This window comes from Phoca vitulina, unplaced genomic scaffold (assembly GCF_004348235.1).
Source record: "Phoca vitulina isolate PV1807 unplaced genomic scaffold, GSC_HSeal_1.0 scaffold40, whole genome shotgun sequence".
In the NCBI taxonomy this organism is placed as follows: domain Eukaryota; kingdom Metazoa; phylum Chordata; class Mammalia; order Carnivora; family Phocidae; genus Phoca; species Phoca vitulina.
In genome coordinates this window covers 19,060,194-19,087,907 of record NW_022589743.1, presented here as the reverse complement: position 1 = coordinate 19,087,907, position 27,714 = coordinate 19,060,194, and the positions used below count along the sequence as shown (strand labels likewise).

The following is a 27,714-nucleotide window of genomic DNA, read 5'->3' as shown; positions in this document are numbered from 1 at the left end:
CGCTGTCTCATTATTATTTGTAGTCTGTCCTTAATTACAATGATACTCTTTCCAGGTTTTTTTTTTTCCTTCAATTAGCGAGCGTCTCGGGGTACCTCGGTAGCCAGCTTCCTTAAAAAAGGAAACCGGAGGGATCAGCAAGCACGACCAACGAGGGCCGAGACAGCTTAAAGGGACAAGATGGCGGCCACACCTCAGCGGCCACGAGTCTCCCCCCACTCAGGAAGGAGGCCTGCGTCATGTGACCCTTCCCTGCCTGGCACCGCCTCCGGCCGCAGTGCCTGATGGTAGCAGAGCGGGGAACGAGGGCGTCAGCCATTTTGTGTCTGTTTCCTGTGAGACGCGGTGGTGGCCGTTGGGTCGGAAGAGTGAGCGATTTTTGCCTCGTTTTTCCTGCTTGGTTTCCCCCCCCTTTTACTTTGTCGGTAGAGCGCAGTTATGGGTCGCAAGAAGAAGAAGCAGCTGAAGCCGTGGTGCTGATATCCTTTATCGGTTTGAAGTCGAGGCCGAGCGGGGGCGCCGGTTGGTGGTGACTGGGACTGGGAGGCCTTGCTCTGGCCTGTGGCAGAGAGCGTCTGGGATCTAGGCCTCGAGGTGGGCGGCTTGGTGGCCGGAGCCGGATTTGGGAATGCTTTGCAGAAAATGAAGTCCCCAGGCGGGAGGCTCTGGCAGTTGGGGGTCGTGGGACTCCGTGACTCAGGAGGTTCTTGCTTTGGTGCGAGCGTTGACTCAACCGCTGGGAGGCGGCTTGGACCCCTCCACCAAGGACAGTGTCCCCTAAGGATATTCTGCCACACTCCGTTGTTTTGGTGACGATTCAACAAAGGGACTTTCTTCGAGTATAATACGCTGATTGAGTCTTTGGAGGATTAGGGGAGAGCTTCCGGAGTCTGTCACCCACTTTTTTCCGTTTTATTGTAGGTTCGGTGGTTTAGTAAAGGCTTGTGTTAGTCGACCCTGGTTTCGGAACCCCCCCCCCCCGCCTTTTTTTTTGGCCGGGGTGGGGGAGAACTAGCTTCCGCGTCTCACCCGCTGGCGCCTTAATCTTCAAGAAGCATTCTCTTAGAGGGTGGAGTTTCTTGTGTCTATTACCTGGCTTTGTAAGACTAAAAAAAATGCTTCTTGTTGCTTACTAAAACGTGGCGTCTTTTTAACACTTTTTCCGGAAGCGCTAATACACTTTACGTTAAAATTGGTTTTACTTAATTGTCTTGTACTTAAAAACGGTTTGTTACAGAATTACATTTATTTACATGCTAAGTTGAAAAAGTCACTAATTTTTTTTAATGTGCTTTTAGAAAAATCTGACGAGATAAAAATTCTCAGTTTTATTAATGTAACTTATCTGTGAGTTTCGATACATTCCATGGCAACATATATTTGTAAGGAGTTGCAGACAACTATGGATTGTTCATATGGATATGTTCTTATTCATTATGAGCTTATTTTTGGATCTAAATAATATAAATATTTTTAAATTCCAGATATTAGGTAGATTTTTAACATTTCGATTATTTTTTGTTTTCTATTTAATGAATTCTATTTTGAAATTCAGTCTTGACATAAACTTGGGGATTTTTTAACATTGAACTGTCCAGTCCACAGTATGCATTTTAAATGTTTTAAATGTTGAAATATTGAATAAAAAAGTTAGTTTCACTTAAATATTTGTTAAATGTAGGGATTTGACAAAACTATATTGCTGATTACTGAGATGTGTTCATTTAGAGGTCGTGAAGAGAGATTATGGGTTTTCCAGGAAACTTAGTAGAATTACATGGCAAGATAATTCCAAATTGTATAGTAAATAGCAGAAGCAAAGTTTGTATAAATTACATTTTTGGTTTTAACTGTTTTTATTTTTTAATGTTCTTCTTCCTGTTCTCTTATATGACAGTTTTTTTTATAAGCAGTGTCATTATTATGCTGGTTTTGTACCTTAACAACATTGATCAGGTATTGTAATAGAGATTTTGATGATGAGAAGATTCTTATACAACACCAAAAAGCAAAACATTTTAAATGCCATATATGTCATAAGAAGTTGTACACAGGACCTGGTTTAGCTATTCATTGCATGCAGGTAAGGATTTTTTTTTTCTGTAATTATTACCCCTTTGTTTGGAAACCATATGGAAAAAATTTTTGAATTTCTCTTTGACAGCTGTAGGGTTTTGTTTATTGCAGAAGATTAGATGTGGTCAGTCAACTTTAAAAGAAAACAAACCTGTTTTTAGCCATTAAGATAAATAATTGATTTTTTTAATGTTCAGAGAAAATTTATGTTTATTTTTGAATTATTGATAATCTTTTTTATCCTAGGTTAGATTGGTGACAACTAAGTTGAGGTCCTGAAGTATCTCCTCTGTACTTGGGTTAGAGAACAAGTATCAGTGATTTAAATTTTGTAGTCAGGCTGACCAGTTCTAATCCCATGAGAATTAATACATAATTAGCTACCATTACTCACTGCCATTGAAGGATTTGTTATAATCTGTTGCCTGGGGATAGGCTTACTTCTGTTATTCCATGGACCTCTTTTGGAATGGTAACATCGCGTTTCATTTGATAATTTTTGGGTTTCTGGAGTTTTTTCTCCCTACTAGGTAGGAAGAGCTTTGCAATTTATATTTTTAATGATCTAGTAAGTGCCTTTATGTCTTATTCAACATTATTTCTTCTACTTTTGCCAATCCTAGAGCTGCCTGAATTTTTGCCTAATTGGACCCTAGAGGGATGAGAGATGAGCAAATCCCTATTCATTGGAAACTACTGTTGGTAGGAGGCAGGGAGGTAAATTAAAATAAGATGTTGTTTCCCCGAGTTTAAAAATAAGTTTATAAAAGAAAATAAGTTTATATAGATCCTTTTTACTCCAATTATATAACTATAACAATAATGTAATATCCATTCAAAAATATTTTAGATCCTGCTACATGCTAGACCCACAGTTTTCCACTGTGGCAATCACTAGTTACATGTGGCTACTTAAAGGAAGCTTAGGGGCGCCTGGGTGGCTCAGTTGGTTAAGTGCCTACCTTCTCTCAGGTCATGATCCCAGGGTCCTGGGATTCAAGCCCCATATCAGGCTCCCTACTCAGTGGAGCCTGCTTCTCCTTTTCCCGCTGCCCCCCCCCCCCCCCGCTTTCTCACTCTCTCTGAAATCTTTAAAAAAAAAAAAAAAAAAAAGCTTAATTTAAAAATTAAAAATTTAACGTCAGTCACGTTATAGCCACATTTCCAGTGCTCAGTCACATGTGGCTGGTGGATAACTATTGGGTAGTTTAGATACAGAATATTACTATTTATCACAAAAAGTTCCTATGAGAGGGTATTGTGCTAGACAGTGTTTTAAGCACTAAGTATACAGCTGTGAAGAAGTCACCATTGTGGAGTTTAGATTCATATGGTAGAAGAAAATAAACTATTTAGGTTTTTGGTGATAAGTGATAGGGAAAACTAAAACTAGGTAGGGGGCATAGGGAGGGCCACAAGATAGGAAAGGCCTGAATGAGAAACTGACATCTGAACAGAGATGTGAAAGGAAGTGAGAGAGAGCTTCTAGGGAATAGCAGATGAAAGACCCTCGTGTTACAGGAGCATTCTCCTATATTGAAGGAAAAAGGAAAGGGTAGCAATGTGCTTTATATAGGAGGGCTTACTTACTGTAGGCCATTCTCTTTAATTCTGAATGAAATGGGAAGTTTGAGTAGAGGTAGAGCATGCTCTGATGACTTTTTTTTTTTTTTTTTTAAGACTTGTCCTGGCTGTAGGCTTGAGATAGACAGGCTGCAGAGTGCAGTGAGAACACTTAAGATGACTAGAGTATTCCAGGCGAGGTGATGGTGACAGACATCAGAATTTGCTGGTGGATTAGATGTGGAGTAAAATGAGGTGAGGAGTTACAGATGATCTGAAGGTTTTTGGTCTGAGGAGTGTGACATGAGTTAACCATACATTGAGATGTAGAAAGCTGCAGAAAGAATTGGTTTAGAGATGAGGATATCAAGGTTGTGTTATGTTAATTTTGAGTATGGGTATTTAATTTTGAAAAGGTCTACTGAATATCCAGATGGAGATGTCTTATGAGCAGTTGTATTTACAAGCCTGGAGTTCAGAGAAGTGGGAGCTGGAGATAGAAATTTGGAAGGATACCGTGTAAGGACAGCTGTTTTAACTCATTATACTAGATGTTCTCTCTTCTTAGGGAGTAGAATATAGATAAAAAAGAAGTGCAGGGACTCTACCTTAGGCCACTCCCAGCATTTAAAGGTTGGAAGATTAAAATAAACCATTCAAGGACATTGAAAAGGTAGGAAATCCAAGAGAATAGTGCCCTGGAAACCAAATGAAATGTTTCAAGGAGTGAGTTATTTAACTGAGTCAAATGCTGGTGGTAGGTCAAGGAAGAAGAGGACTGAGATTGGATTAATCAAAGTGGAGGTCATTGGTCGCTTGCCAAGAGTGATTTCCTAGAATGATGAGGATGAAAGCCTGTTTGGAGTGCTTTCAAGAGAAAATAAGGAAGTAGAGGCACTCCTTGAAGAAGAAGTGCTATAGAGAAGGGCAGAGAAATGGAATGGAACTAGAAGATTAGTTGAGAAATTATTTCAGTAACATCTTTAATTGATTAAGTGCTTCTATTTCTATAGTCCTAGTGTAGTTTCACAGCAACCTGTGAGATAGGCATGGCAGTTAAATCAGATACATCCTCCAATTTTATAGATGGTAAGCCTAGGACATTAATAATTTAGATGGTTCACATCAGTGCTTGCTCCTGTCTTTTCAGCCAAGACCCTACCAACTTCTAGGCAAGATTGTAAGAAATCTAATTCTGGCTGGGATATTGTGAGGTAGTTAGGTAAATCATGTTGTTTTTCCTTCCTTTTGAACAGCTTTTGATATGTTTATTCTTGGCCTTATCATTTAGAAATATAACAAAGACTAATGTGTACGTGAATATAATTTTATTTCTTTGGAAAACATGAATTACTTAATCTGCATTTGTCAAGAATAGTAACATTCCAAAAAACTTAGAAAACAGGGTGATTAAGCTTGTTGAGTAGCTTTATTCATGGATCTTTGAATCACAATAAGGAACAGTGGTTAAAGATTAATCAAAAACTGTGGTAATTTTTGAATTTGATTTGCATGTTGCTGTTTAAAATCTTTGAGATACATACCTAAGAAGAAAATACTTAGCTTCCTTTAATTACCTTTCTATTCTTACATGAAAGTGTCTTGGGAGGAAAGAAAAATTGAGTATTGGACAAATATGTCCAAGTCATTACTAACCTAAATCAGTGGTTCTCAAGCTTGAGCATGCCTCAGAATCACCTGGAGGGCTTGTTAAGGCACAGATTGCTAGCCTTACCCAAGGGTTTCTGATGGGGTGGGGCTATCCTGAGAATTTGCATTTCTAATAAGCTTTCAGGTGATGCTGATAGCCTAGGCAAAATACTTTGACATTTTTTAGCCTAAGTTTAATGCAAGTTGCTGAAGAAACCAAGATGAGTAGGAATTTTACCTTATTGGCAAAAGAGACCCATGTTTGAGGGTTAGAAACATTTGTTCTAGCAAAAACAATACAGTGAAAAAAATTGTAGATTTCAGAGAACTTTCTCCTCTTCGTGATCTAACAAATATAGGGTAATGACAGGATCACTGCTGTGCAGTGTTAAGTGCCTCAGGTAACTCATTAGTTATGGGTAACGCTAATTGTAAAAGTCACTTTTATAGTTTGTAACTATAGGCTTGTCTCAAGATCCATTCTTGGGGGGCACCTGGGTGGCTCAGTTGGTTAAGCAACTGCCTTCGGCTCAGGTCATGATCCCGGAGTCCTGGGATCGAGTCCCACATCTGGCTCCTGGCTCAGCGGGGAGCCTGCTTCTCCCTCTGACCCTCTCCCCTCTCATGCTGTTTCTCTGTCTCTCTCTCTTTCTCTCAAATAAATAAATAAATAAAATCTTAAAAAAAATCCATTCTTGGAAATTTTATTTTAATTCTTAATATAATAAGACTGTTTCATAAGCTTTGTAGTAAACTTGAATTAATGTTTATTGAGCCCTTACTATGTGTTAGATGTACTACCAAGTGCTTTTTATATTCCTTATATTTTATTTAATCCTTAGAATGATCCTAGATGTTAGGTACTATGGGTGGAGTAATCTTAAATGATTTGCCTAATGTACATACCTAGTTAGTAAGCAGCAAAACTGAGGAAGGATTGAATCCAGACAGTCTCACTAGAACCAAATATACTTAACCATTATACTAAGTGTTCCCTAAGTAATTTCAAATTACTCTTAAAGGACTTTATGAGGCACTTTAGTCTATCTAATGGAAGTTTATTTTAATGTTAGGTGCATAAAGAGACAATAGATGCTGTACCAAATGCAATACCTGGGAGAACAGACATAGAATTGGAAATATATGGTATGGAAGGAATTCCAGAAAAAGACATGGATGAAAGAAGACGACTTCTTGAACAGAAGACACAAGGTAAATGCTAAGATCTATGCTTTTTCTTAATACAGCTTCACTGGTGAGAGTATTATAATACTTTTGACGTATAAATTAAATAGTGGATGTTAGATTTATTCAAAATTCCAATTTTGAGTGTTGTTTTTATGTCTTTTGATGTTTGAAGTTGTATATTTAACTTGTGTATATGTAATACCACGTGGATCATTCCACTTTATTATGTTTTGTTCCTAACTGAATTCTAAATGGAATTAGCAAGTGTTGAGGTTTTTGAAAATGAAGGTTGCTTGTTTTGATTTAATTGTATAACCACTAACAGTAAAAATTTTTTTTAGTGCTGTTATTTGACTTGGAATTTGCGATCACTATCCAGAGGGTAGAAGTTATTAATCACCTATCAAATTTTTTTCTTTTTAAGATTTTACTTAACTGTGAGAGCACGTTCAAGCGATGGGGGGTAGGGGGGAAAATAGAGAATCTCAAGCAGACTCTGCGCTGAGCCCAGGCTCAGTCTCACAACCCTGAGATCATGACCTGAGCTGAAACCAAGAGTTGGATGCTTAACCGACTGAGCCACCCAGGCACCCCTTTATTTTATTTTATGTTCTTAAGGTTTACTTTTTTGTTTTTTGAGAGGGAGGGAGTGAACAAGCGAGCTTGGGGGGGAGGGGCAGAGGGAGAGAGACTCTCAAGCGGACTCCGCAGTGAGTGGGGAGCCTAGACCTAGGGCTCAATCCCAGGACCCTGGGATCATGACCTAAGCTGAAATCAAGAGTCAGACACTCAACTGACTGAGCCACCCCGCAGGCGCCCCATGAGATTTTTCTTAAAGATTATATTTACTTGACAGAGCACAAGTAGGCATAGCAGGAGGGAGAGGGAGAAGCAGGCTCCTGTTGAGCAAGGAGCCTGGCGTGGGGCTCGATTCCAAGACCCTGGGATCATGACCCAAACAAAGGCAGCCACTTAACCGACTGAGCCACTCAGGTGCCCCCCAATTTTTTTTTTTTTTTAAGTAAGCTCTACACCCAATGTGGAGCTTGAACTCAAGACCCCAAGATCTGGAGTCACATGCTCTACCGACTGAGCCAGCCAGGTGCCCTGAAACTTCTGCTTTGAAAAGCATTGCAGAGAGGTCAGACCTCTTTGTCATAGTTTACCTTTTGGGATGGAATAGAAAGCTATTTTTTAAAATAAAACTGACTTAGGAAAATTACTTTTATCTGTCATAAAATAGGGAAAGTATGTTAATCTTGCTTAATATAGATTGAAAACCCATTTGAAGAGTAAAAAGAACGGTATTTTTTTTTTTTAAGACTTTATTTATTTATTTGACAGAGAGAGAGACAGCGAGAGCAGGAACACAAGCAGGGGGAGTGGGAGAAGGAGAAGCAGGTTTCCTGGCGAGCAGGGAGCCCGATGTGGGGCTCGATCCCAGGACCCTGGGACCATGACCTGAGCCGAAGGCAGACGCTTAACGACTGAGCCACCCAGGCGCCCCGCTTTTTTTTTAAATTTTTTTTAAAGATTTTATTTATTTAAAAAGAACAGTATTGACTGATTTTTTTTTGTAAGAAAAATCTCATGAGCTAATTGCACTGAAATAATCATTATTTTTTAAAGATTTTATTTATTTATTTGAGAGAGAGTAAGCAGGAGGGGCGGGCAGAGGGAGAGGGAGAAGCAGACTCCCTGCTGAGCAGGGAGCCCAGTGCGAGGCTCGATCTCAGGACCCTGTGATCATGACCTGAGATGAAGGCAGATGCTTAACGACTGAGCCACCCAGGCGCCCTGAAATAGTTTTTTTTAAATGTTGAATGTCCAACTTGCTGAGTTTTTTTTTACTGTATGGGAAAAACTAATTAAAACTTTTTTAGCAGAGAGTCAAAAAAAGAAGCAACAAGATGATTCTGATGAATATGATGATGATGACTCTGCAGCTTCAACTTCATTTCAGCCACAGCCTGTTCAACCTCAACAAGGTTATATCCCCCCAATGGCACAGCCAGGACTGCCACCAGTTCCGGGAGCACCAGGAATGCCTCCAGGTATTACATAAGGTTTCTTAAAATTTAACATTTTAAGGACTTTATTGATACGGTGTAAAAGTATTAAAATTTTCTCTTACTCTAATATATTTTGTGGTTGTTGTTGAAATTCTTACAGGCATACCTCCATTAATGCCAGGTGTTCCTCCTCTGATGCCAGGAATGCCACCAGTTATGCCAGGCATGCCACCTGGGTAAGAGAACTTTTAATTGACTTGTGGGCTTGTGCCTAGTAATGATCTTTTTCAACTTGGGTGTTATATGAATTTTAAAATGTTACTTTGCCTTTTTTTTTTTTTTTCTTCTAAAAGGTATGGGCTCCATAAATATTAAACTTGTCTAATAAAGGGGTCTACCAACAAATTAAATGAATATAAATTTGCCTCTGAAGAGAATAGATTTTTGGGCTTTAGGATGTCTGTAGGCAGCCATCTGCTTCAATTGCATCTGATGTAATTAAAGTAGTTGGTTATAGATTGGTGTTTCTGAGATTCAGAACTGTCCATGACACTTTGTAGTTGTGACAAGAAGCAAACTCTGTAAATGATTTTATTTGTCAAATCCTCAAGAACTAAAATGGATATGAGGTGCTCGTGCCTATCACTTTTACTTAAATATTGTTGGATGTGAGAGGTATACAATACACTTTCCCACTGTATTTTGAAAATCACAGTTAGATTTTGATTTTGTCATACATTTTCACAGATTGCATCATCAGAGAAAATACACCCAGTCATTTTGCGGTGAAAACATGTAAGCATCTCATTCATAATGTAATTCAGGAGGTATAATCATAATGTCATTTTTTTGTGTGTTTAATGGTATCTATTCAGTTGACTTCAGAAATTTTCTAACCTTCCTCACTAAAACTTCTAAAATGTGCAAGCTGGTTGACACAGATCTCTTAATGGAGGGAAATAAAACATCTGTGAGGAAATTATAATAGACCCATATAAATAAAGCATTTTCTAAATGCAGCTGTTTTTCCCCAAACTGCTAAAGTAATGGAATTTAGTAAAAAGGTTGTTATTTAAGAAAGAATAGATATTCTTTTGCCAAATTACATGCTTTATTACTTATAGAAGGTAATTCGGTTTTCTTGTAATGGAAACTATATATATACATATATATATATATGTAGAAGTTTATCTTTTGATAAAGTCCTCAGTTAAGAATTCACAAACTTTTAACTGTTTTAAGTGAATTGGACACTGATATTTGAAGGTGAGCTCTTTTAGGGGAAGGAAAATAAATATGGGTTATGTTTTTAAGTCATGGTTTAGTGTAAGGTAGCTATTACAAATAGAAATTAGGCAATTGTGTGAGTTTACTTTTGACTGTCTTTAATTTTGGTGGTAGTGGTTTTTTTTTTTTTTTTGTAACCCTCCAAAAAAAATCTTTACTCCACAGTGTATATTCAGTACTTTCCTTTTTAAAAGTCTGATGATTCTGAAATAGTTTTTCTTTCTTATTTACATTCTGTGTGGATATTTTCAAGTGAGACAGAAGGTGATTTTGATTTCCAATTACACATATTTTAGATGAGGCCTCTTATATATATTAAGGAGGGTATAATTGTTTTTAGTGACTTTAAATTTATGAAAATGTTTTGTCAACAAAGACCGATTTTTTTTTTTATTTTACTGGTAAACCCAAGAGTTTGCTGATATTTAGAGAGCTTATTTTGATAGAATTGTTTTAGTGTTGTGTGTTCTTTCAGGTTGATTGATTCCAATATTAGGGGTCAAATTCAAGTCTTTTATCTGTTGTTTCAGGCTTTAGCCACAATATTTTCTAATGGTTTATACTGTTCATTAACTTGGTTTGTTTCTTGAAATTTGCTTTCCAATAGAATGATGCCAATGGGTGGAATGATGCCACCTGGACCAGGAATACCACCTCTGATGCCTGGTATGCCACCAGGTATGAAACATTAGATAATTTCCTTTTTAATGTGACTGGCATGCTTTATTCTTATCTATTTTGGACAATAGGTTTGTGGATTTTAGTGCAGTTGTAATGTATAATTTCCGTAGGTTGCTGAATTCTTTTTTAAATTACTTGAAGTGTCAGAATGGACCGTGGGGTTTTTTTTTTGAGTTCTGAAATAGGTAATAAACAGGTTTCAAAGCAGTCAAAATGAGTTATAGAACCTATGCACCAAAGCTCATATACCTAAGAGGGGTTGTATTTGTGGGTTTGTTGTTTTAAAGATTTTATTTATTCATTTGAGAGAGAGAGAGCATAAGCACGGAGAGCAGCACAGGGAGAGGGAGAAGCAGATTCCCTGCCAAGCTGGGAGCCCAACGCTGGGCTCGATTCCAGGACCCTGGGATCATGACCTGAGCTGAAGGCAGGTGTTTAACCAACTGAGCCACCCAGGCACCCTGAGGGGTTGTATTTGTTAGGAATATTTTAGGTGAGTAATGGAGACTCTTTTGGCAAGTAATGGAGAAACCCATCAAACCATATTTAAAAATGTAGGCATTTATTGTCTTACTCAACAGAAAGAAAAGTGGTAGCCTCAGTGGCTGGTAATGTCAAGAACCCATGTGTTTTTAAATTTTCTTCTTTGCTAGCCTTAGCTTTTCTCCCTCAGACACATCACTCAGTTGTTACAAGATAATGCAGGCAACAAAGAGTGTCAACAGCAAAGTGTTCTTTTTTTTTTCCATTAGGGAGCAAAGTAACTCTCCCAAAAGCTTCCTAGCCTCCTGTTGTTGGCTAGAAACAGTTCTAATGGACCCTCTAGCTGCAAGGGAGTCGTAAAAAAACAAAACAAAACCCTGTCTTGACTTTGTAGCCTATAACGTGGGGTTTTCCACATTAAAGTAAGGCAGCAGTAAAATTTGCATCATTGCCGGTGCAACCATTCATTTATAGGCAGTAGCTCCACATATGTTATGTTCTGAGATAATTTTAGGCAAAGTAATGTTGAGGAAGTTTGAAGAATGCATTAGTGATGGATTTTAGGAAAATTTATTTCAAGTGCTTAAAGGAGGGGCGCCTGGCTGGCTCAGCCTGTAGAGCATGCAACCTTTGATCTCAGGTTTTAAGTTTGAGCCCCATGTTGGGTGTAGAGTTTACTTAAGAAAAATACAATCTTTAGGGGCGCCTGGGTGGCTCAGTCATTAAGCATCTGCCTTTGGCTCGGGTCATGATCCCAGGGTCCTGGGATCGAGCCCCACATCAGGCTCCCTGATGCTTCTCCCTCTCCCACTTACCCTGCTTGTGTTCCCTCTCTTGCTCTGTTTCTGTGAAATAAATAAGTAAAATCTTAAAAAAAAAGGAAAAGAAAAAAATACAATCTTTAACGTGTTTACAGGAATAACTTAGTTTTCTGGAAAAAAAATTTTTAAGATTTTATTCATTTATTAGAGAGTGAGAGAGAATGATCGGGGAGGAGAGGGAGAAGCAGACTCCCACCGAGCAGGGAGCCCGATGCGGGACTTGATCCCAGGACCCTGGGATCATGACCTGAGCCGAAGGCAGACGCTTAACCAACTGAGCCACCCAGGCGCCCCTGGAAAAATTTTTATGGGTATATGACGTATCAAAGTTTTTACAGTAATTTGAATTAGAGTTCAGAGAGCGTCCAGCTGTTGGAAGATTGCTTTAATTCACTACGTGTTTCAAAAAGTTTGCCAGTCACTAAAATTGGTAAGCTTAATTGCTATTTTCCCCATGTATAGACTCTCTAGTGGTATCTTTCACTTCCCAAAATTCTGAAAAGACACAAAGGAATAGAAAGGTTGAGGCAAGATTGTTCCAATGGGCAAATGCCTAAGTTATTTGGACTTCATTGAATTAAACAGTTCATCAGTAATTTGGTAGCATAGAAGCATTATTTATTTATTTATTTTTGTTTTTCAAGATTTTATTGATTTATTTGAGAGAGAGCGTGCGCGCAAGCAGGGAGGAAGGGAGGGAGAAGCAGATACCCTGGTGAGCAGGGAGCCTGACCCGGGGCTCAATCCCAAGGACCCTGAGATCAGGACCTGAGCTGAAGGCAGATGCTTAACCGACTGAGCCGCCCAGGCGCCCCTTTATTTTATTTTTTATTTTTATTTTTATTTTTTTAAAGATTTTATTTATTTGACAGAGACACAGTGAGAGAGGGAACACAAACGGGGAGTGGGAGAGGGAGAAGCAGGCTTCCTGCTGAGCAGGGAGCCCGATGCGGGGCTCGATCCCAGGACTCTGTGATCATGACCTGAGCCGAAGGCAGACGCTTAATGACTGAGCCACCCAAGCGCCCCTTATTTTTTATTTTTATTTTTTTTTAAAGAGAGCATGTGAGTGAGGGGTTGCAGAGAGAGAGGGAGAGAGAATCTTAAGCAGTCTCCATACCCAGCATGGAGCCTAACGTGGGGCTTGATCCCATGATCTGAATAGAAATCAAGGGTCAGAGGCCCAACCAACTGAGCCACCTAAGGAGCCCCTAGAAGCATTTTTAATATGGTATATTTTAACAGTTTTGGGAAAAATTTTTTCTGAGCTAAATGTTTCAACACCCCCCCCCCCCCCCCAATCCTTCCAACATTTCTTCTCTATAGGTATGCCCCCTCCTGTTCCCCGTCCTGGAATTCCTCCAATGACTCAAGCGCAGGCTGTTTCAGCACCAGGCATTCTTAATAGACCACCTGCACCAACAGCAACAGTTCCTGCTCCACAGCCTCCAGTTACTAAGCCTCTTTTCCCCAGTGCTGGACAGGTAAGGTGAAATTCCTGAAAAGGAGTGAACACTTATATTTAAAGGTAAAGTGTAGCTGTTTATAGAAATCCTTGAAATTGTCATAGGTCAATTTTTTGTTTATAATCTTTTTAATATAATTTATTAAATACAAAGAAGTGTCCTATTCTCTTGCATGTTTGCAAACATTGACTAGAGCCAGATAGTATTTTATTTTTTTCATAGCTGTGAACTCTGGTTAGAAATGAAAGTTTAATTTCTGGGGACTTAAATACATGATAATGTTTAGAGGTCCTCTTTTACCGCTTGAACTGTGAGTGGAATGAAACGTTGGACTCTTTAATCTAGAACAGTGACAAATGACAATGCTACACTTTTGCAGGAAGGGCATCATTTGACCTAGACTTAATCTTTCCTACTGAACTTGTCTTTTTTCAGAACTCAGAAGCTAAAGATGCTTTTGTTATATATATCGTATGTGTATAATGGTTGTTTACTTTTGCTGTTTTTTCCCAGTTATATTCAAAATTAAACAGATATATTTAATTCATTCAGAATTAAGATCAGGATGTGTGTTCTTTTTTTCACTTTAACATTATCCCATAGAAGTTTTCTTTTCTCAATTTTTTTCTGTTTATGGTTGCTAAATTAAAAGCATTACTTTTTAAGTCCTCTGTAAGCACATATCTTATGTTTTTGAGGTGGGTGGGGATTTTGTTTATTGAGAGATGTCAAACTTTTGGCAAAAATCTTGTGGAGTCATTGATAGAGAATTGGATTGAAGTGTCAGTAGTAATGCATCTTTATTCTCAATTGAAGGTATCATTTTTGGAAAATCACAGTGCAAAAGCACATCCAGTTTTAGAAAAGAAACTGGTTAACTAGGTTTATTGGTGTAGAATTAAAGATTTTTTTTGAGGCTCATACTGTCACTTTGTTTATTGTAAATGCATCAACTGCCTGCCTCTTTAAATAAATCAGATTTGATTGCATTATATTTTGCGTTTATAAAAATGCAATCTATACTAAAAAAAAGTCTACCACATGGCTTATTTTCACCCATTTGTTTGGAGACTTTTCATTGTTTCCTTTCTTTTATGCTACAGATGGGGACACCTGTAACAAGCTCAAGTACAGCTTCATCCAATTCAGAAAGTCTGTCTGCATCTTCTAAAGCTCTGTTTCCTAGCACAGCACAAGTACGCAGGAAGTTGCAGTTTAAAATTGTTAAAATGGCTTTATAAACTTAACCCTTTGGACCCTACTTTAAAACTAAATCTTTTCCCAAAAAATATACATGTTTAATTTTTTTAAAGTTAATGGTATAAAAATCAATGGTATTTGAAAATTTGAACTCATACTAATAGAAAAAAATGTACCCCAAACTCCTATGGTTCTAAAGGGTTAAAAGCATGTAAGCAGTAAATGCATTATAGTGGCCAATGGTTAGCCTGATGCATGATTAAGCTTTTTTGATTTATGCTGTTTAATGCATCACATATAATGTAAGGAAATTTAGTACTTTGCATTTGGTTCTAAAGTTGGCCTAGTTTTCATGTTTCAGATGTTTGGTATTATGAAAAGTAACACATATATTACTATTACTGGTAACTTTACGCTTAAAAGATCCTACTAAGCCCTCTTGTCCATGATAATCATCTAGCCATTGTTAATTGGGAGGACATTGTATTATCTATATAAAGATATCTCTGAAGGGACATCTTTAATGTGTCACCACTGATACTGTTCATGCTATGCTTAGTAACTAAAATTTATCCAACATTTGTATTTTGTAATTTCTAACCTTTTCTTTTTTTTTTTTTGAGGTGCTTGGTAGATTGATTAAACAACTAATTTAGAATAGTAAACGTAGAACATGCTATTCTGATACAGTGTAATTCATCAGTCTGAAATAACTACAAAGCTTTTGTAAAGCAAGTAAATTTTGGTGAGAAGGTAGATAACATCTTAGAAGTTACATATGCAGTCTTTGTTTCCACTGCTGAGTTTTGGATGTGACTTTGACCCAGCATCTTTTGATATTCTTGTGTATCATCTTGATTTTTTGTGGAGTTTTAGTTATGTTAACTTTGTTTTAATTTCATTGGAAGTTTGGTCCTTTATTGAATGTTGGTATCTCACTTTTAAGTTAATTATAATAGGTATATTCAGTTTTGGCTTTTGAAGTTTCCTTAATGAAAGATTGTGTTTTCCAGGCTCAGGCAGCTGTCCAAGGACCTGTTGGTACAGATTTCAAGCCCTTAAATAGTACCCCTGCAACAACTACAGAACCCCCAAAGCCTACATTCCCTGCTTATACACAGTCTACAGCTTCAACTACTAGTACAACAAATAGCACTGCAGCTAAACCAGCGGCTTCAATAACAAGTAAGCCTGCTACACTTACGACAACCAGTGCAACCAGTAAGTTGATCCACCCAGATGAGGATATATCACTGGTAAGTTCTTTACAGGTTTTTACTAGCGTAGTTTGAATACCGTTGTAGTAACTTTTCCTCTTAAAGTATTAATTTGTACACCAGTGATCTTATAATCTGATCTAATGCTTACTGTGTGGTTTTTATTCTGATTATTAAGAACCACAAAATAAAGGGAATGTTGCGTGTTTTGATCTTAGACACACTCTTTCCCCTACTCCCAGATTGTGTTTAAAAGAAGACAGTAAGTTGGGTTCTTAACTCTCAAAAATCATTTTGGTTACACATAAATTTGTAAATGATGAAACAGTTAAGTGGTGAGGTAGAATATACAGATCCTTTGAAGCGACTTTCTTCACTAGACACTTTCTTGCTGAGGCAGTGTATAATTCCTGGGAAGTTATTAGCCATTTTTCAAATATAAAAATAGGTGGGGTTTTCTTGAGGCATTGAGATTTTAAGCAGTTGGACTGGTTTGTGGAGCAAAAATTGTGGTTGGGAAGTAAGGGTACATTTTTAAAAAGTTACTCTGTAAGATTTTGGATGTTTGTCTTTTATGCTTAATGACTGCTCTCTGCATTCAAGTGTTTAACATTGTGTTCATTTTTATTTGTAGGAAGAGAGAAGGGCACAGTTACCTAAATATCAACGTAATCTTCCTCGACCAGGACAGGCTCCCATTGGTAATCCACCAGTTGGACCTATTGGAGGTATGATGCCACCACAGCCAGGCATCCCACAGCAACAAGGAATGAGACCCCCAATGCCGCCTCATGGTATTTCTTTTTATGTTTACTGTATTTGTTTATTGTATTTAGTGGATTTTCTGAGTATACACATAAATTTATCTGCAAAATACATTGCATTTAAAAGTATAACGCACAGACCAACTCAATCTATTTTTTGTGTTTTAAATGTGTTTTTTAGGTCAGTATGGTGGTCATCATCAAGGCATGCCAGGTTACCTTCCTGGTGCTATGCCACCTTATGGGCAGGGACCGCCGATGGTGCCCCCTTATCAAGGTGGGCCTCCTCGACCTCCGATGGGAATGAGACCTCCTGTAATGTCGCAAGGTGGCCGTTACTGATCTTACTTCATCCAATCTAATAGGTTTGGAGATTAAACCTTTTCTCAACTTGTGCTGTTTATATAGCCAAGCTTCCGTCAATAAGGCTTCATTGTGACTTTAACAAACATTATCTTCCCACATACCAGGAACTATTGGACATTTATTTTACATGGGAAAAATTATTTGGAATAATAAAGCAGGAACTTTTCCTGAAGTTGCAATTTATACTGTATGGCTTCTTTTTCATGTTTCATCTAGGTTTTTAGAAGTGAAGTATAGTAAATTTGGTTCGTTATATTGTGAAGGCGCTGGAATTACATGAACATACCACCTTAATAAAGGCAAGTTCTGTAAGCTTACATTGCTATTTGTAAAGTTATGCCTTCACAGCATTTCAGATGCTGTTGGACTTCATGTCCCCAACCTAGCTTGGTGAGGGCTGTAACTGTTTCCAAGACCTGTACATTGGAAGTCTGAATGTATAACAATATTTAATGTATTTAGAGTTCCTCATGTTGCAGGGTTTAAGAAATCTGACCCACCAAGGTCGTGTGACTTTTCTGTACTGTTAAACTTCATTGTAATAAAATGAGAGAAAAACTTATGCCTTTTTATTCATAACCCAGCTGTGGACCACTGCCTGAAAGGTTTGTACAGATGCATGCCACAGTAGATGTCCACATAATAAAATTCATAGTTACCAATACAGTTTTGATATATCATTGGATTCTGTCTTTGAATTGTAGGTTGTTCCTTAGCTGCATGTTTTAAACTGGACAATATATATAGAATTGTATGTTAGTGCTTAAGTTGACGGAAAAACTTAGATACATACGAGTCATTACATAGTGGGTATGAAATCTTTATATTGTGTCATCTTTCCACGCCCTTGTTGTCACTACATGTTAGATGTCGTAGATATTTAAAATGTAAACCTTAGTATGCCCTCTCCTACTGATGAAGTTTAGAGCCTAGTGCCAGACCCACTCATTTCCTTCTGATTATTTTTGAGACTGCAGTACTGCGTGGACCTCAGAAGCTTTTCAGGTGCAGACTTCTAGAAGCTTAGGTGCATGCAGTAATAGCTTTTTGCTGTTAATGGATTGGAATCTTTTCTAAGTGTAATTACACCAAAATAATCTAAATGTGCCTCTGTTAGGACAGTTAACAGATGGATTCAAAATTTATTATGTTCCTGGAAAATGACATTATTTCTTTGATTAAGATGGCTACCTTTTGTTATTATAAAGCCTAAATGGCTTTCCTGTTAACCTTTTCATTCTTGGAAATTTGAATGTTACTGTGTCCTGTGAAGTAGTTTTCTGTAGAGGTGACACTGCTATTAGTATCTTGTGTTGCAAGTCTCCTACAATAATAGCTCTTGTTGACCTTTTTTGGTACCCATTTTTTCGATCTTTATTTTGGCAAGGTACTTTTATGATTATTTAAGTATCAAATGACTTGTACAAAGCATAATTATTAATATAATGAACTCAAGTTGAGTTTTTCTCAACATAAAGATTTGTAAGAAAATGGTGATAATTTTTTATAACCTATATGTGAAGGTGTAGATATGACATGAAATCTGAGTTTTTGTCTTTGAAAAGAAAACTTTTAATCATCATAAAAGAGTCTGTATTTAGGTGACAAGTAAAAGTCATTCATTTAAACAAAACATACAAATATTTACAAAGTTGAGTGCTGTTTTAAATCGGATATTTTGCTCCAGTGAAATGTTTCATAGCTCTTTTCTTGTACCATCGAGGTTCAAAAAACTCCATAGTTTGAAAAGGCAACATCTGTGTATCACCAAGAACGCGTTTCCTTCTGCCAGTGGCTAAGCCCCGTACCGCTACCCTTTCCCTCACCAAACACCTGCCTACTAAGTAGTTTTGGAATTAACATATATTTAGATTTGGCAGCACATTTATCAGACTGCCAAAGAAGAGCCTGTGTTGAAAATCTGTAAGGTAAAAATGGCATGATTAAATTTAGAACGATTAAATAGGAAATGTTTTCCCAAACCAAATGTCTTTCAAGCATTTCATGTACAGGCTTATCAACAAAATACAAATGGGTTAGTAATGTTTCAGAACTTATGCAAAGCTTATTTACATTTAATGCAAAGATAACTGATATTTTATATCAAGGTTTGTTTTCTGAAGTCTGAAGGGAGAAAATACTACTTTTAAATAAGTTGTAGAATTTTAATTTTAATTAAAAAGTTAATCCAAAGTGTTATGCATGACTCTTAAGCACACCATCTCCTGTTGTGTTAGGTATATGGCTCAGGTGGTGCCCATTTGGTATATTTAAAGTTGTTTGTGCATGCATCAGCATAATTAAGCTTCTAGAAAATACCTTTTACCTAACTGCTTCTGGGGTCCATAGTGTGGTTAAATTATGAGAGGAACAAACCATGTTGAAATAATGAACTCTTACTTTGACTTATGCTTCCTTAAAATAATAGATGGAGTTGAGTTGAAGTAAACTTCTGTTTGCCCTCACAGAAGACATCCTTTAGGACTTGCTATATTCAGGCAGGCATTGTGATTGCCATAATTTAGGAAGTTGTAAGATTAATGGGACTGCCAACTTTGGCTCTCCCTTAGTCCACTCCTATGTTACCTTTTTTAAAAAAACAAAAAAGTGACTTAACGTTTTGTCTGGCACTAGTTTCTATCACGTATAGATTTTACCTGCTGTATGACAAGACCAGCAGGTGAGGATCAACTTTTGAGTGGCTGCTGGAATTATCATTTAATTTGAATACTTATATTTTGGTAATAATCGCACACACTTACCATTAGGAATGGGGAAAATACTCCTAGTGTACTCTATTCCACTGATCAAGTTCAGCTTAAACTAATTGAACTTAGTTATTTGGGGGGAGATCCCCAACAAAAATAAGTATGGGTTCAGAGTGGAATTACAGCAGACAATCGTTTTTTTAAAAAAGCTGCTCTTTTTTCCTTTGCTTGCTTGATCATTGGGATTTTTTTTTTTTAATGCATGTCTTTTAAATTAATTGGGTAATGTTTTTCTAAAATCAAAATTTTCTTCTTCCTATAGCCCTGCCATAGGACAGGCTGAGGCTGAGTCTCAGTGTTGCCCTGTTCAGTCTGAGGCAAGTGGGATTTATTTTATTCCTTATAGGGGCTTTCACAGCTTTATGGCTGTTGGATATTTATGTCCCCAAACTTGCAGCAAGTTTGGTGAAGGCCCCTAAATTTAATTAAACTTAGGATTTTTATACTCTTTTGGGCAGAGAAGGCTCTATATTAATATTCACGTTTGACTGTGGTGTTAATAAACATAAATAAAAAGTATTTGATACATGTAATTTTATGTAATTTACTTTGTGTTAACAGCCTCAGTAAAGCTGGTATTGCTATATTGATCTTTATTAGTAAATTGACAAAATTTGATGTTCTTGATTTGGAGGCATGAAATGTTTTGTCAAATTTTCCACTTTCACTTTTAGGAAAAAGTTACTGGTCCTCAAACTATTAAATTTAACTTCATGGATAAGTTTGATCATTGGAAATGCCACAGGATACTGAAATCTGCATTCTTAATCCCAAAGTTATGCATTGAACATTAAGGTTGGAGGGTCATGTGGAAATGCTTGTGATTTTTTTTAATATTTACAAACTTCACCACATTAGAGCAAATGTTAATGTAGAGCCCTTGTGAAGAGTGGGAAGGTGGTGTGTGTGTGGTATGTATGCGAATACACTACACATTTGATAAAAGGATAATAAAAGAGTTTGGGTATTACAGACCTGTCAGTATGGATAGATTACTAATTTTCAGGTAGCCAAACTGAAATTGAATCGTGGTAAACTTAGTACATTGAATTGTTGTGGTTTTGGAACATTTTTGAGGTTCTTTTTCAGCTGTACTGAACATTGTTTTATGCAATATGCACACACGAAAAGTATCCACATTTGATTCCAACTAAAATTTGCTTTTACTTGGTGAGAAACATGTTTATGTGTGTATGTTGTGAGGAGTAAAGAAAGAAATGGAAGAGAGGCCAAAACATAAACCTGTATTACTTTTGTTCCTTCCTGTGTTTAAGCGACACATCTGTTCTATCCAGATTGCATTTTCTTTTGAACAGGAACAACATATAGTACAGTGTTTAGCTAACCCAGGATAATGTTTTCTATATGGTTTTAATTCTTGGAAGCATAAAGAAAAAATATACATTAAATGAATTCCAAATTTTCACCTGTGCAATTAAAACATACGATTTTCTCTGTAACTGAATCATGGAAAAAAAGATTTTAGCGTTTGAAAAAAAATTTTGTCACAACAAAAGAATACATTTATAACCTGTTCGGTAATTACACCTCTTTAAGTCTCCTTAATTGGAGCTATTTTCTGTTGCATCCACCATCCCCCAGTTTAGGGAAATATTCAAGAGTGAGGCTGCTTGTCTTAATTCTAATAGTGATAGTTGAAATAATTGAAATAGGCTCTTACATACTTCACTACTGGGTGTTGGAGGGATTTTCTAAAGGTGGCATAATTTGTTGAAGTTAATTTTCTTGATATCTCTGAAGTAGTATGGTTTTGAGAATTACATAACTTTCAGGTATCTATTCCTTCCACTGGTAATACTTGGTAAATGAAATGTTGAACTAGTTACTTTACAGAGATAAAATTTGTTTTGAGTAAACTGATACTTGTATTGGTTAGCGATAAGTAGTATTTAAAATATAAAAATTTTGTGTTAATTAGGTATGTCTTTTTAAAGAGGCAGTATTTATCTCCCTAATATTAAGTAACCTTTGTATGTTATTCCAAAACAAAGTCGGTTTTCTTGTACTGTAACTTTTATGGAAAACTCTTCTAAAAGGAGGGATTCATTTATAAGACTATTGACTCTAAGGCAGTTTTGTAAGTAAACATTCCCCCTAGTTACACTTCTGCTTGCTGTCTCATGACTTGAATATTAGTGAAGGTTACTTTTTTTTTTTTAACCCTTTCTCAATATTTTGTTTTCTGTCATCTGAATCATTTTAATAAATGACTTTTTGTTTTTCTAGCATAGAAATCCTCTAACTTCTGTGTGATATTTCTTGGCAAAATGAGAAGGAGTTACTTTAATGATGTTGTACATAGTGTTATGCACATAGTGATTATTCATAATTTTGTATTAATGTTAAATTTTTAGAACAATACTTTTAATATTTTGCTGTTAGGCATTCCCTGTTATGGGATCTAAATCAAACTAGTAGGAAATGCGGGACTTGAGTTTGAGCTCCCTAATACTTGAAATATCTCCAGCTTTTCCCCAGTGTCTTCATGTTCTTACTTGGTATTTTTGTTGAGAAATAGTAAGTTTGAAAGTAGCATTTAAAAAAAATATGAATAAAGCTCAGAAGAGAATTGCTTTTTATAAGAATTGTTTCTGCGCTGAGCTCTGTATACATTCTTGTATAATAATTTGGCCATAAAGGGCAGAGCCTTTCATTTTCTTCCTAACTCTGGAAAAATAATAGCTTGAAACTATATTAATTTGAATTTTTAAACCTTGTCTCTTTAAATCTGTTCAGTTCAGCTCATGTATCCTCAGGGGAAATATCTTTATTTTACTAATAAGCAGGATGTAGAAGTCCTATTAAGGCAGGAATTGAAGACCTAAAGGAGCTCTTCACTGAAGCTAATTTGAATTATTGCTATTTGAAGCAAATTGAATCCTGTATTATAAGTCAAGACTGTTCATGGTTAGGTTTTTTAGGAGGCATATAATCAGCTATATTAGAATATGTTTGTATATATGTTTTAATCTTGATCAAATTAACTACAGAGAAGATACATGTGAGTAAATTATTTTAATGATTGATAACTTGGACCCCATCCATTCTAAATGCTGTGTAAGGTTGTGTTACGGCACAGCTTCAGTAATGTGTGCTGTGTGTTTGGTCAGGGGTTTGTGTAATGCTGTATAGAGAGGGAGAAGGCCTTTTTTTGGAATTCTCCTGGCCCTTTGGCATTCTTACCGTGTCTGGGTTTTTATGGGTTTTTTTTTTTGTTGTTGATTTTTTTTTTAAACCATCATTATTGATAAAGAATCTGTATGCCTTCACCTTTGGTTAAATTTGAGGAGCTGGCAGTGAAATTATTGATGCCCAATTTGGATAAAAATGAAGAATGACGTTTCCCCAGTTTACTACACACAGACCGTTACTATTTGAGAGGTCATTATATAATGTTGTTAGGCTTAGGAACCTTAAATGTAGTGAAAGGTAACATTCCTGCTTCTGGTTTGCATTTGTGATTAAGGTTTCACCAAATCATTTATTATAATGTAACTTACTCTTAACATTTTGCTCATAAATATTTGGGCAATCAGATGAAAATAAAATTTGCAGCATCATTTCCTTTCTCTACTGATAAAGCTGCTTAACACCCAAGTGAGCCAAGGGAAGTTCTTGAAGTTTCTGTAGGTTTGAGTTAGAATAGTATGGGGCATAGATTTATTGAGCAAAGCCTCTGTTTTTGTTATTAGTTTATTAGTGTATTTCCAGGAGAAACAGATTTACTTTTCAGTCCATGTTTTAACTCTGATAAAATCGAGTATTTTGAAAATTGAATTTTAAACTATTAAAAGTTGGCTTTCCTCTGTGGAGTATGTCTGCACACACTTAAATTTAGAAATTACCTTTTCCCCCAGATACATGCTCCCCCCATTTTTTTAGAGGAACCAAAATTTCCACATAATACACATGTTGGAATACATAGTTTATTAAAAGTAGGTGTGTCCAAGAGATAGTGTTTTTAAGTCTCAAAAGGTCACTTTAAGAGCCAATGCAAGGTAACTTTTGTAAGACTTAGGGAAAAAGTTTAAAATGTATTAATGTCAGGTTCTGAGGAAATTTAATGCACATTGACTTTTTAAACTATGGATTGAACTCCTCAGTTTAATACAATTTGTGTTTTTGTTAACTAGCAGCAGAATTTCAGCATTTGCTACTTACTGGTAGAGAAGAAAAATCCCACAGCCCTGCCAGTACAGGTTAGTTTAATCTGTAAGTACCTGATGTTCCTATTTTTTTCAAACATATCCATATAACCCACACAAGGAAGAAAGCTGTGCAGTTACTTAAATGTGAGTATAACTAATAATAGATCCATTGGACACTTTTTAAACACTCAGTACTTGGGCCAAAGTAGCTAGGTTTGCTAACCTCCGTTGTGAGAAAGGTGTAATACTGCTCCTTTATTATCTGGTTGTGGTTGACCCTAAGTAGATATGTTGTACATAAAAGGAAAACACAGTGAAAGTTTCGATTGGCTATATGTACATGTTGGTATCTGAAAACAGAGTGCAGGGCTTTGGGTCCAGGCTCTTTTACTTAAGCCTCTCCCATGGTGGTACTCATATTTTACCTTTTAACTTTTTACAGTATGAATCAACCCAAGAAAGTCAAGTTTCCTCACCTCTAGTAGTGATAAATGGTGTGCAGTCATAAACTAGAAAATGTTTTCATACTGCTTTTTTGTTAAATGTTTTTAGTAACTCTTGCTGTAAATAGTACTAATTTTATTAATCTTTTTTGTAAACTATAACGTATTTTGGTGGTGCTCCACCACTGTGGGCTCGTTTTACCTTGAATTAAGAATAACAAAACTGACTTTTTAATACTCAAATGAAAACTGACCACCCACCATGAAACCTAGACAGATTCCTTGTGTATTCCTTTTGAGGGGCAGTGAGGGTATAATGGCTTGTAAAAGATCTGTTAAGGGTTTTATTACTGTCATTGGTTCTACCAGAATTCATTGTTTTCTTCAACCATCTTTGAGACCTTTCCTTTAACCTTTAAATATTATGCTCTTATGTTGATAAACATTTTAAATACCAAGGAAAAAAGAATAAAGCTTACAATTTGGTTTGTACAAGCCTGAACCATCCTTCCATTCTGTAGCATTGATGAGGATGCATGGCTACCTCCTCTACGCCCTAAGTGTAATGATGTCTAATTTGAGACAGTCCATAAAACTAGCTGATCTTGTATTCTATTAAATGGGGATGGTGATTAGCCACTGAAAACAGACCATCTTAATGTTATTTTATATGAAAGTCGTGCACTTAGTTAATTAAAAATCTCGATATATCAGCTGATAATATATTTTATAAGATATCCACTTGTTTTTTAATATAAAATTGCCTAAGGGCTTAAGTTTCATTGCCTTTCACAGTTTAATCTGTATAAGAAATGGCGTAGATACAGTGGAAATGGTTTTCCTTAAAACCATCTCTATAAAGCTGCCTTTCTGGTGAGTATTATTTTATACTTCTATGTCACGATTTTTCCTTTTAAGTTTAATTGAAATGGGATACTGATCAAAGAAGTGAGCAGCCTGAATTTTGACACTCTTTAGATAATACCTGAATTGGGAATGTATTTTATTTTATTTTATTTTTTTTTATTTTTTTTAAAGATTTTATTTATTTTCTTGACAGAGAGAGACATAGCGAGAGCAGGAACACAAGCAGGGGGAGTGGGAGAGGGAGAAGCAGGCTTCCCGCAGAGCGGGGAGCCCAATGTGGGACTCGATCCCAGGACCCTGGGATCATGACCTGAGCCGAAGGCAGACGCTTAACGACTGAGCCACCCAGGCGCCCGGGAATGTATTTTAAAAGTTGATTATTTTCACTTCCTGACATTTCCCTAACAATCCAGATCATTTTTCTGACTTCCACTTTTAACATGCAATTTTTTTCTTTTGGTAAGATAGAAAAAATGTTTTTACTCAAAACTAGTGCTTTTAAAAAATGTTTTTAAGCTTAAGATTTTCCTTTTAGCTGACAACCAAAAGTTTTGTCTCAAATGCTTTTGGTTCCTGCACTGCACAGGTGTAAAATTTAAACATCAGAATTTATGTCTTCTCTGTGAATCTGTTGTTGCAGTGATTCGTGAGCAATTAAAGCTGAGGGTAGGCTTGAAGAAGGACTTAAGCTGAAATGCTCCTGCAGACTATTGCTTATAGGATTCTCTGTGAATGAGGCTTGAAAATTTCAAGTGTATCTTTAAATCTTTCTAACCTTGCATGGAAAACTTAGGTTAGAAATACGGTTTCTGGGACTGTGTATACCAGTGGAAATTAACCTCTGGGTGTATTTCTAATCACTTTATGCCCTGTTTAGTACTTTCCTTCAGAGTGACACATGGATTTTTTTCTCTCTAGTCTTTAGCCACATCCTAGCTGATGTCAACATAAGCTAAGGATGTTTTCACATTGTATTTCTTGCTGTAATGTAAAGCACCAATGAACAGGAAGCTGCTCCTAATGCATTTTAGTATGGAAAATGATAGTCTTCTAAAATAAATCTGAAAATTGATATTTTGAGTATGTGATAATGGTGATGTATTCTTCTAGATAAGCACTAAACAAAGTATGGACCCTCAATTTATGTCTTTAAGATTTAAAGTGAAGTAAATTTCTAAGGAACTCTCTCCTTTCCTAGCAAGGATAAGCAGACATTGAAAATGTGGTAAGTATGTAACTCTAAATGCATGTAATAGTGGTGAGAGTAAGTAGCCAAATTTCCATAGTTTAAAAATTTAGACATGAACAAGAATTCTTGAATTTCCTTTGCGACTTCATGTATGTGTGTCTAGCATTTTTACAAATTTGTGTGCACAATGATTAAATTGAAATGTATCTTAACTCCTTTGTCTGGTTTGTTTTCTTTTTATTTGGTATGGTGCTTTAAACACTAATTGTATTTCAAGATTTTTTCAGTAGAAATAAGTGGCTGATAAAATACCTTCAAGAAGAATTATTTAAATGTTTCTATTTAAAATAGAAAATAGTGATGACTTCTCAGTTTATTTGAAGCCTTCTGTTTTTCAGTTCCAGTTAAAACTGACAATAGACAGCTGATAAGAAACGGGGGGCGGGGGGGGGGGTGGAACCAACCTTGTCCTCTTTCTGGAATATTGTAGGAATCATTGTCTAATAGTAAAATGTTACGAAGCTGGTATTTGATTTTCATGGAAGCAGTGCTTTTTAAATTAAGAGAAAAGGTGATGAAATTGGAAATCTCCCCTGTTCTCCCTGGGATGTTGTATTTAATAATAAGATAGTAAATGGAACTTTTAAGTGAAAACATTTAATTGCTACACCAGGGAAGGTCATTTATTTCTGAGTAATAATGTCCATTTCCTTCCTAACCTAGGATAGCATTATTTTGTGAAGCTGTTCAAGATCCCAAAGGGTTGTAGGAAAGAGGGGGCCCTTCTCAGTTCAGTCTACAGGCTTCACTCTAGCATTGTACTGGCAAGAGGGGAATGGAAAAGCAAGTTATACACAGAATATATGATGGTAAGGAGGACCTGAGCAAGCAAGAGAGAATAAAGGACTAGTCCCTTTGTATGGTTAAATGATCCAGCTAAACAAAAAAAATTTGACTAGTAGCATAAATTTTCTTACGGGGCACCTGGGTGGCTCAGTTGGTAAAGTGTCTGACTCTTGATTTTGGCTCAGGTCATGATCTCAGGGTTGTGAGAACAAGCCCCAAGTCAGGCTCCATACTAGGCATGGAGCCTGCTTAAGATTTACCCTCCCCCACCATTAAATAAAATTTTTTTGCACAAGTATTAGTAGTGTATTTTCTCACTATGATGTATCACCTGAAAGCTAATGCAAGAGAAAAACGAAGTGGATGACCACAATTATGGTGTTTACCAGTGTTGAATTTTAGTCTGTTCTTAGGGTTTGGAGGAAGAGATGTTCCTTAATCTATAGCCATACACTAAGACAAACTCCAAAAGGCACTGAAGATTTGTTTCTCTTTGAGGTAGTTGGGGGGGGGGGGGGGGGCGGTGTTTGCTAGGCTTTAAGAAAGCTAAAAGTACCATTTGAGAGGTGGTGTTTTATTTTCATAGCTGAAGCAGTTTTCAGTTTGTGTTTTCATCTAAAAGTTGAAGGATTTTTGCTTCTGCATTATTAAAAGTAAG

The 27,714-nt window shown here is 36.6% G+C and overlaps 1 protein-coding gene across 8 annotated transcripts; it reads left to right on the top strand.

Annotated features, from left to right (window-relative positions):
- The first annotated feature begins 268 nt into the window (after positions 1-268).
- On the top strand, positions 269-25,224 carry ZNF207 (zinc finger protein 207). 8 transcript variants are annotated; one of them, XM_032428604.1, is made up of 13 exons: positions 269-479; positions 1,957-2,083; positions 6,363-6,501; positions 8,361-8,531; positions 8,650-8,725; positions 9,237-9,284; positions 10,384-10,454; positions 13,088-13,245; positions 14,331-14,423; positions 15,441-15,683; positions 16,279-16,438; positions 16,590-16,773; positions 19,805-25,224. In XM_032428604.1, the coding sequence occupies exons 1-12, from the start codon at positions 439-441 to the stop codon at positions 16,748-16,750; spliced, it is 1,488 nt and encodes a 495-aa protein (XP_032284495.1). In that variant the 5' UTR covers positions 269-438; the 3' UTR covers positions 16,751-16,773; positions 19,805-25,224. The 8 variants fall into 8 exon arrangements, with proteins under 8 accessions (XP_032284495.1, XP_032284494.1, XP_032284496.1 ...); XM_032428603.1 differs by lacking the exon at positions 19,805-25,224 and adding an exon at positions 16,991-17,332; XM_032428605.1 differs by lacking the exon at positions 19,805-25,224 and having other exon boundaries at positions 8,364-8,531; positions 16,590-17,332.
- Positions 25,225-27,714: the final 2,490 nt, after the last annotated feature.

What these genes read in the sequence shown, in the direction of transcription:
- ZNF207 (XM_032428604.1), top strand. Translation starts at nt 439, where the DNA reads ATGGGTCGCAAGAAGAAGAAGCAGCTGAAGCCGTGGTGCTG. An exon ending in CAGCTGAAGCCGTGGTGCTG is followed by an intron (nt 480 to 1,956) that starts ATATCCTTTATC and finishes AACATTGATCAG; the next exon opens with GTATTGTAATAGAGATTTTG. An exon ending in TTTTCCCCAGTGCTGGACAG is followed by an intron (nt 13,246 to 14,330) that starts GTAAGGTGAAAT and finishes TTTATGCTACAG; the next exon opens with ATGGGGACACCTGTAACAAG.